General features: G+C 38.8%; 1 protein-coding gene across 3 annotated transcripts; it reads right to left on the bottom strand.

The window, feature by feature from the left end:
* Positions 1 to 195: 195 nt before the first annotated feature.
* LOC131792258 (cilium assembly protein DZIP1) lies at positions 196 to 16506 on the bottom strand. Of its 3 annotated transcripts, XM_059109634.2 has the most exons (36): positions 16171 to 16506; positions 15624 to 15677; positions 15144 to 15241; positions 14807 to 14884; positions 14628 to 14693; positions 13720 to 13857; positions 13279 to 13548; positions 12991 to 13080; positions 12247 to 12324; positions 12048 to 12081; positions 11485 to 11516; positions 10601 to 10681; positions 10092 to 10211; positions 9794 to 9898; positions 8940 to 8978; positions 8568 to 8622; positions 8340 to 8390; positions 8037 to 8090; positions 7163 to 7582; positions 6492 to 6545; positions 6002 to 6062; positions 5667 to 5732; positions 4941 to 4962; positions 4744 to 4804; positions 4335 to 4429; positions 4142 to 4219; positions 3997 to 4028; positions 3797 to 3873; positions 3534 to 3678; positions 3233 to 3415; positions 2851 to 2944; positions 2284 to 2331; positions 1822 to 1974; positions 1591 to 1655; positions 1319 to 1356; positions 196 to 917 (listed from the first exon to the last, which is right to left on the bottom strand). In XM_059109634.2, exons 1-36 carry the CDS (start codon positions 16178 to 16180, stop codon positions 799 to 801), a joined length of 3264 nt encoding a protein of 1087 aa, XP_058965617.2. In that variant the 5' UTR covers positions 16181 to 16506; the 3' UTR covers positions 196 to 798. The 3 variants fall into 3 exon arrangements, with proteins under 3 accessions (XP_058965617.2, XP_066024829.1, XP_066024830.1); XM_066168732.1 differs by lacking the exon at positions 2284 to 2331; XM_066168733.1 differs by lacking the exons at positions 196 to 917; positions 1319 to 1356; positions 1591 to 1655; positions 1822 to 1974; positions 2284 to 2331 and adding an exon at positions 2002 to 2227.
* Between the last annotated feature and the right edge of the window lie 140 nt (positions 16507 to 16646).

Genomic DNA, 16646 nt, shown 5'->3' with positions numbered 1-16646 from the left:
ACCAGGTTTAGACGTTCTCAATCTCGTTCACGGAGTCCTCGATGCCTTGATCAGCGGTTAGGAAAGAGAGATCCTTACGCGCCCATGCCGCTAATAAAGGATAACGGAGACTCGGGGAATGAGATTGAGAATGTCTAAAGTTAAAAGCTGGTATGTTCTTCTCGAGACAGCTGCATGAAGTATGGCAGCACAAGATCAGAGATGGTAAAATATATTTTAATGGCACTCTAGACGCTAATCACCACAATCATACAAAATACATTGAAAAGGGAACAGGGTGTGACCAAAAAAAACACACCTCCCACACCCTTTCAAATTTTCTTGACAGTTGCTAAGAAAACCCCTGTCGCCAGGGTCTCTCTTCTGATCTACCCAGAAACGCAGTCAACTGAACAACTTATTAGTCACGTGTAATCATCTGATTGGCTCATAACAATTGACAACTATTCTCTCTGGAGTGACGTCATGGGAGTGTGAGACAACCATCCAATCAAAGAGAAAGCTTCTTTGTTTGGCCAATTCAATTTAAACAGTCCAGGAGAACTTTATTATACCCAACAAATGTAGAAAATTCCTCTGTAACCCAAATGCAACTTTATGATACTTTTCAGGAAAGGCTTCAATACAAAATTATTTTCTGGAGAAAGATAAATACTTGGTTAGATTTTTTCTGTAGAAAAGTGTTTTTATATTAGTTCACGATCATCATATGTCAAGTCTTTCATGGTTTCGTCAGAGCTTATGAGCTTTAACGTCACAATTTACACTTGACATTTCGCAAGACTTATCGAGCGCGCTTCAGTCGTCCTCTATATCGGAGAAGTCGTCATGCGTAAATGCCTGTATGCGTGTGGACTGGGGCTGAGGTCTTCTGAACTCCAACACAGGACTTTGTCGGCCAGTGGATTGGGACCCACCTGCAAAAAAAGCAAAGCTCTTGCAGTCTCTCCTAAGCATTTTGGTTGCGAAAGAGGCGGACTAAGCGGCACTACTCTTAAGCGTTCAGCGCTGGTCCAGGATTTAAAGGCTGACGTTGTCGTCTATCTCCTAAAACTTATATGAAGTCAAACGTCTCGTGGAGTTATACCTTACGTTGCTAAACTCCTCTGAAAAGCCGTAAAACTATCTCGACCCTCTCTACTAAACTCAGGTTAGCCTAATCCTTATTTTTGAACAACCTGGCCCTGAAGAAATCATAACAAGACATAACGGTTAGCAGTTAGGTCAGACACCTAGACACCTAACGGGTAGCAGTTCATTCTACAGAACAGAGGTGAGACCTTAGGCCGGAAAGGGTAAAAAAAAGGCATCAACTCACCTGGAGGCTGCAGATTCCTCCTTCCAGAATCAAATTTCCTGTTAATTAAAAACAAATGATAGCTAAGGTGCGTGGCAAGCATTGGAGTAAGAGTATTGCATGACGCTTTAGGAGCGCGCACAAAGAAAAACGACACCCATGAAGATTTTTCTCTCGCGCACGCCTCGCAGGAAATTAACCCTCCCCTCCCCTCCCCTCCCCTCCCCTCCCCCCCTGAAAAACTGAAGCATGGTAAATCAATCAATTGGTAAGAAAGGTTATAAAATTCTTACCCTCTACCGGGTGTCTTTTCTTCCAAAGAGGATATAGATAAATCGCTGTCGAAATCATCGTCATTCTACGAGATAAATCACATAAAAAAGACATCAAATTCTGGAGGTGTGAAAACACCACAGGATGGACTCAACATATCACAACTTAACAAGAAATCCTCATCAACAGGACGACAACATTCGTGCTATAAAGCATGAAGGAGAGTTTTCCCACGAGCGCATACTCTTTACCTTTCGTCCCGATGACTGCTGAGCTGTAGCGCGCGGAGGCTCACTGTTATCGTTACCATTCCCCTGGAAGTGAAGAGAGACTCCGCCAGCAGGTTTCTTAACAGCAGATCCGAAGTTCAAGCTACGCTCAAGAGTTTCGGTCAATTCACGAACCTTAAAAAAAGACAAAAACCAATTGGTTTGAAGCACTTTGAGGATAAAGGGGTTATTGACCTGGGCAAAACACATTGATCTCGGCAAGAAGTGAAGCCCTTCGCCCTCAGCTGTCTCCTTCGCGCTAAGTGGTACATAAGGCCGTTAACTTGAGTTGGCGACTTCACATGGCGGTGAAGCTTGTGCGATCAATGACCCTGAGGGGACAAGGACTTTGGCACCTGGAAGATCTCGGGTCATCATTCAAACATCCCTGTAAACAACACCGTCACACGGAATGAACAGTGAGCTTGAAAGAATAAAACTCACCTTTTCACCGCGCGGAGCAGCCCTAGGAATGGTTTTAACCGGAGCTAACTATATTATGAAGCACAAAAGAATTAGCAGGTTAGCCTGCAGCCACGTAAACAGACGCCACGTGAAGCTGAGATGTATCATAGCATAAATATTTTTAAAATATATGATGGAGCATAAGATAATTAGCAGGTTAGGCTGCAGCCATAACAACAGATACCAGATTAGGCTGGAATGCACCACCGCATAAATAATTTCCGCCCTAATCGTCATTTTTTCTAGGGCGTGTTCTACCCCCATATTCCCTCACGCACTCAGAACTCACACGCGTGCTTCCCACACTTATCGCCTCGTCCTCAAACTCGCAGGTCTGTCCCTCGCGTGTATTCTACATGCGTCCTCTCACCTACGTATCGTCTTCAACGCGCGTCCTTTGCTCACCTCTCGCGCATCTCCACCATTACACGTTCTCGTCCTCTCCAAGTCTTTTTCTATCAATCTAGCCCCTTACACATCACAGTACAAGTTGTACCCTACACCACCACTACACTCGCTAATTTTTTTTTTCAATACCTGGCGTACCTCTTCAATATCTGAATCCGATTCTTCGTCCTGTTGCGAGGGAATGTGGACTGCCACTTTGTGTGTCGGCTGGGTGGGTGGTTTAACGGCTTCTCTATAACGAACACAAACAATGAAAAAACAAAAATCGCCAATAAGTCAACAATAGCATGCATCATTACTTGGAAGCCTAACACCACATTTCGACAAAAAATATTTGAAATTGTTCCACCTCCTTCCCTCCCTCTGAACGAATCGTTTCTGAAGTGAAATGTAAATTAGGGAAATAAGACGTGAGTCAACTTAAGGTGAGCTGTTTTCATGAAGGAAGAAACGTTAAAATTTGGGCATTCAGGAGTAAAACGAACAAGCTACGTTGCGGTCAAGTTCTTGTTGTACTCACTCCTCTGAGTCCCAATTGGACTCCTCTTCGTCTTCTTCTTGATCTTCCTCTTGTGATCCTTCAGTCACGCTCACTTCCTCTTCAGACTCGCTCAGTGTCCGCTCTGTCACGACGGAAGTGCCAGAGAAAGAGCCGTCCGTGACGGAAGTAACGCTAACTGTCATGTCACCTCCACTGGTTGATCTGACAAAAACAGAAAGAAGCAATTCTAATTCTGACAGAAATTTTTTAAAGAGTAGAGGAACCAAGGCAACAGACGCATCGTTAAGGGCGTCACCAGCTGTGCTCGCTCAAATCTTACCCAGTAGATACCAAGGTTCCTCTCGAAGCTGGCGACTTCCGGCCTTGCTGCAGTGAAGTGGAAGTACGGACGGCAGTTGCAGTGGACTTGAATGTTGGAGGTTTATCCTTGTGGGAACGGTAATCGGAACCTGGACCCGCGGGAACTACAACGAAAATTACACGAGACTATTTATGTCCTTCCTGCCAAATATTACCCAGCATTGTTGGGGGTTCTGTTGGTTTATTGTGGAAGTCATAACGAGTTTAAAATTTCACTCAAACCTGATGAGCCTGGTTTCCCTGTGGAAGTTCCACTGCGGTAGGTCTTCTTTACGATTTCTTCCAACATTTCCACACACCTAAAGAAATCAAAGTGTGAAAACTAGGCCCGCAACACGTAAACAAGACGATTCAATTTAGCAGCTTGCATGGGTCTCCATTAAACATTATAACAACAAAAAGGGCGAAAAGTTCTCCCTTACCTTTGTCTAACTGCGGTGAAGTTCTTAATTTTCTGGAAGAAAGATTATGGAGACAACATGAAATCTATGGAAAACTTAGGGAGAGAAAACAAGGCCTTGAAGAAAACAAAAATTAATGGTCTACACTGTAACAAATGCTACTCACCTTACTCCTAGCTTGTCTCTCTGTTCTCAGTGCCGCCATCTTGGCTTCCATTTTCTGTGAAGACAGTCTTGGATTTTCCTTTAATAAGAAACAAACACATGTTTTTAAAATCAGTCCTTCGCCCAATATAAAAGCAATCCTAAATTCCGTTTGCAATTTCGAAGACTTGAACACTAAAACAAATTTTACTTACCGAAGACAGGCCTTGCTTAGAAAGTTTTTGGTCCAATATCTGAGCAATTTCTTGTCTACACGCCTGTACTTCATCGAATTTGTGATTAAATCGAGCTGAAAAAGGAAGAAAAATTTAAAAAAATGGTTGACGATATGTCAGAAGTCAACCAATTGCACTTACCACAAAAACACTGTTTATTCAAATTTCGGATTATTTTCCTTTTGGCTTTAAAACTGTAAAAACTGCAAAGCCACCTCTAAGTTGATTGGTTGAAACGAATTTGGAAAACAACAAATAGCGATCGACTAAATTATGAAAATGTAGAAGCAAGTTAAATAACGTTTAATTTAGGTAAATTACACGATTAAGCGCGTGATATTTGCATAGTTAGTGCACCGCTGACCGAAAGAATACAAGAACTTCTTACTTGTTATCAGCCGATTATGAGGAATTGGATGGAACTCGACTGTTTCTAAAGTGGTAGTACCCTATAAAAAAGCACACACACAAACAAACGAACAAACAAAATAAACGTTTTTGTTACATTGTTATAAGAATCAGTCCTACTAAGTTTCAAATTCAACAAACAAAGAAGGCTGCACAAAAAAACAAAAAAAAACTTACCCACTCAGAGCTGGAAAGGCCTCTGAGGAAAAAAAGATGTTTGTCAAAATTTGGCTTTCGTTAACAAAGATATTTACTAAAGACACTCAAAAGTTGATGGATCGTACAGAAATAATTGTAGGGCCATTTCATAGCTTCCACTACTGTTGAAAGTACAGTGGAATAGGTGTACATGTCACTTACACATAAAAGAGGAGATTAAAACATAACAGGCACTACACAAAAAAAGGAAGTGTATTTCAAACTGCTTGTAGCATTTTGTGCAGAACGAAATTTGAAACTGATTTGATGCAGTAAAAAAACCCTCGCTATTATCGGTTAAACCATCAGTCTTTTCTGCGTTTCTTAAAGATGCGAACAAGAAAACGAAAGAGAGCAATTTGTAATTGAGTGTCAAAAATGATCAGAGACTGCATTACTTTTGCTTTCCTTCGCTCTGTGATTGGTCTAAAAAACTCATGCCACTCTTTCGACCAATCAGATGCAAAACTAACACCAATCACAACTTGGTCGCCCGTAATTTCCCGCGCTTTAGGAAGTTTGGTCGGTTCTACTGTATTAGAATAATTCTACTGTATTATCCTGTCTTCCGATTGGCCGTTGCGATTACTTTGGTTTTGGTTTTACGACACTCGGTCAAAAAGCGCGGGATTCCAGCACGGACGCGCACCATACTTCAAATGATGAGCCAACAAAAGTACTAAAAAGCCAGAACAGGAAACTTACGAAGTGATCTCTCTGACGTCATCATAACTTCCCGTGCTGTCATTTGCATCAACATCTTCAACTTCACTTGGGAAAATAAAGGCATCAAATGCATTGAGAACAACCCTCTAAGCTAATTTTGAAGGTGAATTTATCGTAGAGTTTACAAGTTCAAATAAAAAAATGAAATGGATGAAATTGCTAGTTGGCTCTAACTTTTGGGTCAGCGGATGAAAGCAAGAGTGACGCTTCATATTAAAGCTACTGAACAATACATTCATGTGCACTGTTTACTACACAGTGCGTAGTGGTTTATACCTTTCACAGGTTTTCAAATCTAGATTATTCATACTTACACTTTTGGTACTACAGGGACTGGAGACTCTTCTTCCGATTCAGATTCACTGGGTTCAAAGTCTGCAATAGACAGTAAACAATTCAGCTTCAAGAAGGGATGACGGCGTAGTATGTCAACCCCAAAGAATGGAAGAAATTCGTCATTGCATAAAACAACAAAGCAAAGATAAAGAACTGAGGAAAATCAAGGTTAAGTCACACCAGAGGTAATTCAGCTCTAGTTTGAAAAAGGAGGCTGAAATACATGCAGAGAGAACGAAAATAACTTATATTAGCGATATTCCATTCCAAAAGTTTAATGCCCATGTAAATTCCCTTCCTCGTAACTTTCACATCTCTCACGGTTTCATGGTGAAATGAAAAGCTCTTCAACTCGTACTTGGCCTGACGATAAAAGACGACTGAAACTCGTTGCAAAGGAACTTTTCCTCCACTAGTTCCTTCGTTTGACTTCCATGAATATATTTAAGGGATAGAGAAAAAACAAACCTTGCTCTTTGTCCTCTGTCAAAGTAGATTCAAATGATGCAGAAATACTTGTCACTGAAAATAGAGGGAACCCATTTTTTAACATGCTCATTGCAGTTACTGTTTACATGTAAATCAAGCAGAAATTAAGATGCTTTCTTTTTTCTGAGACATCTTGGAATACATGAATCTACATACCCTTGAGATATGCACAAAAATAACGTTAAATTAACGAATAAAATTAAACTTGACTCTACCACGACTTGGTCAACCGCGTTTTCCCGCCCATGGACCGCTTATCTGTTTCTGGACTGAATTCTCATTGGCTCCTTGCGATATTTTCCTTTGTTCTGATTGGCTGATGTGATTCTGACAACGGTGACTCTTTTGACTTAGTCCGCGTTTTCCCGCGCTTGGACCGCTTACTTGTTCCTTCTTTGAAACCTCATTAGCAACTTGCCCTACTTTCCTATCTTTTGATTAGCCGATGTGAAAACCTTTGTTTTTCTTTCCAGACGCTCTATCGAAAAGCGCACTATTGAGTACACTCGAAGTAAAAGAAATGTCCAGACTACCCGAAGTGACTAAGACGCAATTGGTTCTACTTTTGCATTCGATTTGTCGCTAGAGTGGCGCCTAATTACCTCGAGCTGCTTCCATTTAACTATGTTTCAGTAGTTCCCAATACTCACGCGTTTTGTCACTGACCAGAGTTGATTTTGGAGCATAAAATGACAATCCGTTATGTCTCCATCCCGGGACACTGTTGGTCCGAGACACATACGATCTTATCACGGGGACACTTCCGGCCTCCAACACATGATACTGCAGAGTACCAGGGAGGAATGTCTGAGAACAATAGAACATGTAATCCAGGCGATACTCTGGGCTGGGAGGTGACGATTTATCCGATACATACTGCCGCCAGTGAGGGGACCCCCCTGCGGCAAACACGTACACCGGGTAAGTGAAATTTCCTGTGGGTTTTATAAAGGCGGAAAGAGCGTACTTGTTGGACCATTCGTTAGATCCGTCGGCTGTTTGGCGCCATAAGCGATATTGGCCGCTCTTTTTTTGGTTAGTCGCCACGTAGAGCGTGATTGATTCTGCTCCTAAAGAGTTAGTAGCACAAAAATATGTAAGTCTCTTTATATTTCTATCTCACGGATTACGAAGAGTCAGTGTCGAAAAATTCTAGGCAAACGTTACGGCAGAAATTGAAAGATCAGTTTATCTTAACTGTTACACTATAACAAGCAAGAAAACACGATTGGTGGAGCATTTATCTATAAGAAACACTTTTTTCCGTGTTCGGCAGGGCTGGCTGGACCAAAGACTCAAACCGAGATTTCTACCGATTAATTCTTTTACTAAAAGATAATCTTATTTCAAGTCTTACGATTTACCAAACGTTAACAGTTCCCAAAGGAAAGCTGATAAAGCTTCCAAAGGAAAAACTAATATCCTGCCACACGAAGCCACAATGTATATGATACCATAATTTCGTGATTTTGAAAAACTTTCGATTATGCAAGGATGACCAAACGCTCAAATACTGTTCAGTACCTGTCTTAATGCTTTTGTCGGGAGAAGTGGCACGCTCTCTTTCGGGTGGTTCAGCTGTTGAAATAACACAATAACAGACAGTCAAAATGTCAGACGCTCTGAACTCCAAATCGGGAGGTGAGGGTTTGAACCCTAGCCCAACTAGCTAGATGAGCAGAAATACGAAATTTACAACTTTCGGGTGAAACCTCTCTCTTCGGGACATTATGTGCAAGGGGAAGGGAGTCCCCCCCACCTCCCCCCTGAAAGCCCCACAAGGGGGCGCCATCTTTGATTATTCTCTGTAGAACTAAGATAACGGACCTTGCACAGGTTTCTCGATGTGTCTTGGAGCGGGCACAGGAGGAGTAGAAGCTGTGGATGAAAAAGTATCAGAATTCACGTATCAGTTTTCTATGCTTACGGAGAAACCCTAGCCTGTGACGTAAACCACTGCACCGACCAGTTTACAAATCAAACAGTATTCTGGATAACAAAATAATTAATAAAATTTTCGAGTTTGTTTGACTGGATAAAAACGTGGGAACGTACCAAGTAATGGTGGCGGTTGGGTTTTGAAAGAATACTGGACTTTCTCTGTCTCCACCTGAAGTGAGAAAATATAAAACAAAATTTAATTATAATAATTCTGCATTTTAAAACAGGTAGCTTAAAGAGCCCCCCTTTATGTTGGAGAAACTTGTTGCAAAAATAACGTAGGTAGTTTGGATGAGTGATTCGGGCGTCTCGAATTCAAATCTTCCACCCTGTGTGTCATTGGATTTGTTCCCAATTGCCGCAAGTTCAAGTTCCTTAACTGCGTGCTATGAACAGCGAACTCTTCTGCCTCCTGTCAGTTGTCATATTAAACTAATTGGGAATATTTGTTTTAATGTTTGTTTACATTAGTCCTAAGCAGCTCACCTTTTGTGCATCCAGTGCATTTCTTAGCTCTTGAACTTCCTGAAAAATATGTTTTTAAAACATTTTCAAAGATTATCACTAATAAATTCTACCACGCACAGTCATCAATTGATCACGGACGGATGCACTGTCCATCTCATTCAACAACTAGAATTGATTATCATGGATCTTCTCCATGTGTTATCAAGACATTGTCTAACAAACTAGTGATGAGGATTATAAACTTATCAGCAACAGGGTAACAGCCTGATAAAATCAAAAGTATCTGAACTATTCTTAATAAAATGTACAGCCATAATAAGAGAGAGGAAAAAATCTGCAAATTAGATCCTGGGGGTTAGGAGGTTAAGGGAGAGTTCTTACAATATTTTGTGTCATTCTTTGTGGCATGCAAAACTATCTTCAACTCAAAGGGAGACTATAAAATATGATATTGTAGTGTTTTCCCTTCATCATTTGTTCTGACAAAGGGTTAACACTTGAAACATCAGCTTACAAACTCTTTGACTCTTTTTAACATTATCAACTCAGTTGATAAAACAAATTATCTTGTTATGCTCTCCCACCATCCCAGAACAACTGTTTCTTTAGAAACTTTGCCCCTAAAAAATATTGGTTTGCTAAGATAAAAAACAAACAAAACAAACAAACAAAACAAACAAACAAACAAACAAAACAAACCAAAAAGGGAAAGTTACAACCGAAAAGGAACAGGGATAGCTGAAGATGGAAAAGATTAAAAGAGGCTGAAAATAAACAACTTGAAAACTGCAACCTTAAAAAAGTCAGATCATATTTCCAAATGTTAGACAAAGAGAAGCTATATACATGAACCAGCCAAGTAAGTTTCTCACTCTTTGTAATCCCCCTATTTTGCTTTCATAGTCTTCAGACATCCGTTTCTTCTCTATTCTTTCATTCTGTAGATTTTCTTCATACTGGCCCATCATTTCCTGAAACTAAAGGTACAGGCAGACATGTTGAAACATCACAATAAACATTGCAGTATTGAAATTTTGTTTCAATTTACTGGTTTGTCAAACACTGTTGCCATGTTGTCTTCACAGTTTACCAGATCCCTTTTACTCTTTCTGCAGGGGTGAACTACTCCCCCCCCTCCCCCTCCCCTCCCCTTGCCCAGTCTTGTATTACCTGTCCCATTTCCTCCCTGTGTTCTTTCTTGGATTTATCTTCCCGGGCCTTAAATTTCTGGTGCATTTTTTGCATTTCTTTCTGCAAATTCTGTTGTGTTTCTGTCTGCATCTGGATAACCTGAAAAGGAAATTCCAAAAATGGTGTTACAGTATATAAGTTAGACTTGATTATTTCCAGTGAGTTAATCTTGAGTGAATCCTGGTTAACAACCCTGTGGCACACCCCACCAGAGCTTGTCCCAGATTTTGAAGGAACCACTGGGTGTGTGGCTCATACCCCAAAAAATAAATTTTTGATAAAAATCCACACTCCAGCACTTCTCTGATGATAACGGTTGTAGGTGAAGAGGGGAACTGTGGAAGTCAAGTGTTTCCTCGCAGAACACTGTGAACACAGTGCACCCAGGTTAAACTTGCTCACAGACCTCCCAATCTAGGGTCCAGCAAGCCAATCATAAGTCAAAACTCACAATCATTCCAGCCAAAAATAACAAACCTTACACTGACCTTATCCTCCAATTGTGCCATAAACTGTTGTGACATTTCACTTCTGTTAGCCTTTGCTGGAGAATCAGTTTCATCTTCATCCTTATACAGGAAAAAATGCACATAAGCTGGTAAATATGGATCCGAAGTGAAATCTGTAGAAATATATTACTATTTTTCTGTAAAGGAAGAGGAAAAAAAAATAGAAGGCATGCTGATTATGAGAAGGAATTGTACAGGTGAATGAAATACCATGAAGGCAGAGATTGTACTAAAGAAGCAATGCCTTATCAAAGTCGAAAATAATTCAGTTTTCAATGATGTGCTTACTGTTGCCAGAAGTGAGGCTGGGGGGGGGGGGGGGGGAAGGGATCCTTTTATGATAGAGACAACCAGATTTGTTAGCATCATGTGAACAGATTAACCCTTAACACAATAACATCAGTTTGTATATTCTCCATACTGTTCTCTATACATTTCTTAAGATGCTAACAAGGAGAATTTGTCAAACAATCAAGAGCCTCATCAGTTGGTGATCATTTCCCTTATTCTCATGATCTTGATGTTTGATTCATGGGTGCTAGTCACTCTCAGGGGTCAAAGGGTAAACAGTTTATTTGCACAATGACATCATTTGACTACAGCTTAATTGGCTTAACCCTTTCACTCCCACAAGTGACCAAGACAGAATTTCTCCTTACAATATCAATACAATATCAAGCAGGCAGGTGATGAGAATAGAGAAGAATATCGATCATGGGATTATTAGTTGATCCAATACCAAATTCTCTGAACTAACATCATAAGAATTGTATGGCAGATAGTAAGGAGAATTACTAATCAGATCTTGGGAGTGAAAGGCTTAATTGCCAACTCCTTCATTAGGTAAAGAATGGAGAACTTACTATTATTGACCCAATCATTGATGTCTTCTTTTCTGCACAGAAGAATTTACAAGATCATTGCTTTAGTAAGGTCCAAATAGATAAAATATTAAAATTTACAAGAAAATACCCAAATTGGATTAAATAACAACAATGATAAGACAGCGTACAGAACATGCTTGAAACTGAACAGTGGAATAGAACATGCAATGCATTATGCCTGTGTAATAGGAGGGTAATTGTAATTTGCGCAAGCTGTCAAATCGACTGATAGGTTAATTTTTTCCTGGAAAAAAGTCAACCAATTTATTTTTAATTTGTATATAAAAGTCATAAACCACTAACTATTAATTGTTTGTGTTTGTCAATGGATATTTCAAATCATTTGTTAGAGGACTTGGTGCTATCCAATTTTCTGTCTGTAATAACATTTATGATCAACAAATCGGACACTTTGTGGTGGTCCAAGTATATTATTATCTCACACGATAATTGCAAACAAGTTTAGATTCCACATTATCCTAATAGAGAAACAAAAACATACAGCTTCTCACAAAGTTAAAAATAACTTTCCCCCTACTCACGGCTATTCAGCTGCTCTTGTAATGCAGTCACTCTCTGTATAATGTAAAACAGAAGAAAAACACAGGTCAAATTAAAACCAATCAATAAAATGTAGTTACCACAAAAACTAAAATTCTAGAGCAGAGTATTAACTTTGAGTTCATATTTTTCATCTTATTTGCCCAGCACATGAACATGAACATGCAATTAGTGACTCACATCTGAAAACATATCCCTCTCCTCCCTCATGCTGTTCATATCCTGCACAAAAGTCCTTTTTAATTCAGCTATTTCACGCTGCAATAGAACAATGCTTTAGTAGTTATAACTATTATCACAAAGTATCACTGTAATTAGCACAACTATTGTGACATAAGTAGTGTCTCTTTTGTAACTCAGTATTTTTTTTCTAATTTTGTTTTGTTTTTTTCTTTTGTAATTAAATAAATTCAAAAATGTATATATAACAGTACTGTTATCATTAGTTACTGACCAAGTACCTCCACCATTCTTCTCTACCCTCCCCTCCCCTCCCCTCCCACTCAGAACCATCCCCTCCCCATCCCCTCCCCCCCACTAAGAACCATCCCCTCCCCTGCCAAGACAGAAGAGATGATGTAGATGTTGTACAACATGTATGTGAAAAATAGTTTCCTTTCAGTAGGAAGATTACAGTTGAGATGAAAAATTAGTCCAATCAACCAGGAAAAAACAAACTGCATCAAATAAATTATTAAAAAATGTTGCCTCTTTGTAACTCAAGTGATAAAAATATAACCTCTCCTCGCATTTTAAATAAGTCAACCAGCCAGCAGGTGATGAGAATTGAGAACTTTATCAACTTAAGGGTGTCATCAATTTGATCAAATTCTTGAAAGAAAACTAACCAGGAAATGTAAAGTAACTGGAGGGGAAACCTGTGAATAAAATCTCAGGAGTTCAAGGTTACAGGAAATATCAGACCTGTTGTTCAGCCTTCTCTCCAGCTTTCCATTGATCAAACATTGCTCTAAGTTCATCCATATTGTGATTTTCTGTTGTCAATTTATCTCTCTGTTAAAAAAAAACAAACAACAAAAGCAAAGCAAATTTAACCTGGTGAATGCACTAATCACAATAATGCTGCAAGAAAACTCAGCTCAACAATTTCCATTTCAAGATTCAAGATCAACAAAAAACACAAAGCTCACTGACACAGCTTCACGGAAACAAAGCACAGGACACCCAGTTGCTGCAGCCTTTAACACCTACCTGTGACTGTGTTAATTTCTTTTCCTCTTGCAGTTCACGTTCTGTCTTTTGCAACCGTAATTTGATCATTTGCAATTCTTCCTCTAAATCATTTTTCTCCTTTTCAGTCATGCCAGGTTTTGTTTCCATGGTTACAGCACCAACAGATTTGACAGGTGGCACCGTCGAGATCACCATCCCATTGACTTGGCTTGTGTGTTCACCATGCCGTCTACTGAGGTGAGCTATGACATACTCATGGCTGACAAATGACTTAGCACAATATGGGCACTACAAAAAAAGCAATGACACATGTCAATTACTGATGACCCACTAATTATCCATGTTGCCCTCTTCATTAACTTTCACAGTAAAGTGGAAGAAAACCTATAGAGGGATACAAGACATGGCAAGTTTTGTATGAGGGAAATTTCATCAAAGTTTCATCTTCTTTTTCTGTACCTTGTGAGAACCACTTGCTCCAGCCCTGATCAGAAGTTGGTATTCTGCAATCCACTGCTTTTGTTTCTGACATTCTTTCTTGAGCTTTTTATAAGCTTCTTTCTTCCCATCTAGTTCTTTCTTTACTCTTTCTGTTGTCTATATTGGAAAAAAAATGCTCAAAATTATCACAGAACACTCTCTTGAAAATTAGGATCTTACAATGGTTTGATTTCACCCTTTCACTGCCAAGATCCAAAAATCAATTCTCAATACTCTCTGTCATAAAATTCATCTCATTTTAGTTCTGAGAATTTGGTGTTAATTAAAATGAAACAAGATGCTTTAGTTAATAGTTTTCTTTTTTTCTTTTTGAAAATATATTGATGTCATTAGGGGGGGTGTTGTTACTGTTCTCTGTTAATTTCTGATACTGACAAGGAGAGTTTGATTAACAGTTAACAGCTTTTTCAGTTGGTGATCATTTCCTCTATTCTTGTGACTTACATGTGTGATTCAGGGGTGATATTGTAAGGAGAAATTAGGTGTTAGTCACTCTAAGAGGTCAGAGGGTTAACCTATCCTTAAGTCATAATTTGAGTAAAAAAAAAATGAAATTTAGGGTGTTACAATAAAATTTTGACTCAAAGAATAAATCATTGGATAAAGGTATGAATATCTGTGTTTCCTGCTTATTGCAATGGCTGAACAAATAGAGCTATCTTGCTCAGAGCTTGATTAAAACATTCCAGATTAAACTAACAACCAAGAACAAAATATGAATCCTGTATACTGTTTAAGTTAGCTAGTAGTTATGTAGTGTGAATTGAGTTTTAATAATAATAATAAGTTCTTATATAGCGCATTAAAATTGAACTCTATGCGCTTACCAGCCTATAACATTGCACTTGTAAGAGTAATTAAGTTACCTCCAAAGATTCCTGGAGAGTCTTGTTCTCTGCTTCAAGATTTGCCGAAAGAAACTGCTGAGAGTGCTAACATGAAAATAAATTGGAAATTTAGGTCCAAGTTACCAAGACAATGGGAGGGAATCAAATGAAGCAAATGAAAGCTAATAACAAGAAACTTAGTTTGTGATGTAACTCACCAAAAGGTACTCAATAATAAGCTGTGCCAGTCGAAACAACTTGATGTAATTTGGATCAAAACCAATAGCCTGCATTCCCTATAAGATATGAAGAGTGAAAAAAAACCCTATCAAATCAATTTTTGCGAAAAATTTTGTGCTTCATGGATGAGTAAGAGAGCCAGATGGGGAAATATTTTGCACAATACATAGACAAAACAGTCAACTCAAGCAATCACCAATGGTTATGGCCATTTTGCCACCTAAACATACATTAAACTGACTCCATATTCTCTAGAGTCCTAAAGAAATTTAAATTAGGTTGCATTATGAATTTTCTGCTACTGAATACACTCACCAGCTCTGCCTCAATGTTGCTGAATGTGACATGCATTATGTTATCTTGTAATGTTTTCACATCCATCTCCCTCAGAATCCTATCAACATCCACAGACGCTGAAAAAAAAATTTCAGGATTATCCACTAATAAGAATTCAGAACAATCTTTATGCTACAAAAACACTTTACAGTGTACAGCTTACACTAAAACAATTGGGTCAGGGGACAATTCTACCTGTTCAGACTATAATATAAGTGTACACATTGTAAAAATATATTGAAATCATACCAGGTTACCGGTACGTTACAAAATTAGTTTAGTCAAAATTCACCTTTTTGCGCCATGTTTGTAATGACAACAATATTTTAAATACCAAAATACACTCAACATTAACATATTCATCACAGCAAACACTTCATATATTAAGCTATCCACCAAACTATTGTAGTATTTGCATTTTTAACAAAAAATATCTCGACACTTTTCATTGTTTCTCACCAAGTCGCCTCCAGTCAATCTTTTCTTGTCGCCTTCCAAACGAAAAATTCATTCCTACAAATTGTAATATGTATTCGTAAAAAAGAAAAAAACAGCACTGGACGATATGCATAGGCCTGTGCGGCATTTCGCGAGTAGTCACTAGTGATTTATTTATGGAAATATTTACATAGCGGTAGCGGTAATTTTTAGCTATAGGAACACAGAGTACCAAATTAATTTAAGCTCGAGGAAAATTGTACCACAAACAACAACAAACTTTATGAATCTTCCTAAAGATCCTTTATCGATATAAATCTGCTATGGACTGTGAATAAATAAGACTTAATATTATAAGGAAAACGAGCATACCACTCATGATCAAGAAAAAGCAATTAGCTTAACGACTTCCTTCAGACATTTTGAAGAGTAATTAGCCGACTGTATTACTGTATAACTGAAGTTTGTATCTATGTACGTATCTGGGATGCCAATTTACATGTATCAGTGCTTTTTGACTTAATATTCTAAAACTACTCAAGTTCAACATCGATTACGTTTAACATACCTTCCGCCATATTTCACGGCAATCACAGAAGATCTTGGTCAGATAGCGTCAAATTCTAGCCATGAAGCATAACGCACGAAATTTTTTGACCATAATATTGACTGATCATCAAACAACCAAACATAGGTTGGCATATTTTCAAATTCCCCGCGAGGCAACCGTGAAAAAGTTAATAACAAACACAAGTTTAGATCGACAGCGAAATAAATACATACGATCACATTCCCCACTAATATATGCTCAATCACGGTTAATTTCAGATAAATTAATATCTCTCCCTGAGACGTTTTCTCATAGAAAGAATGCAAAGGTTAATTGCAAACAGCTCAGAGTGAAAAGACGCCAATCTTTCTCCTCAGACCTCCTCGGTTTTACACTCCAAAGAACAAATTTCTCTCCGGGCGGGGGTCGGGAAAGGTTGCCATACTTAACAACACTTAATTTGTGACGTTAAAAATTCTAAATACCCCCTAGAA

This window comes from Pocillopora verrucosa, chromosome 6, assembly GCF_036669915.1.
Source record: "Pocillopora verrucosa isolate sample1 chromosome 6, ASM3666991v2, whole genome shotgun sequence".
Lineage (NCBI taxonomy): Eukaryota > Metazoa > Cnidaria > Anthozoa > Scleractinia > Pocilloporidae > Pocillopora > Pocillopora verrucosa.
This window is presented reverse-complemented; position numbering and strand designations above follow the sequence as displayed.

Excerpts from the sequence above, each read along its gene's own strand:
- LOC131792258 (XM_059109634.2), bottom strand. Across the intron at positions 15,242-15,623 it reads GATTGACTGGAGGCGACTTG|CGTCTGTGGATGTTGATAGG; the intron begins GTGAGAAACAAT and ends TTTTTTTTTCAG. Across the intron at positions 3,416-3,533 it reads GGAACCTTGGTATCTACTGG|ATCAACCAGTGGAGGTGACA; the intron begins GTAAGATTTGAG and ends TGTTTTTGTCAG.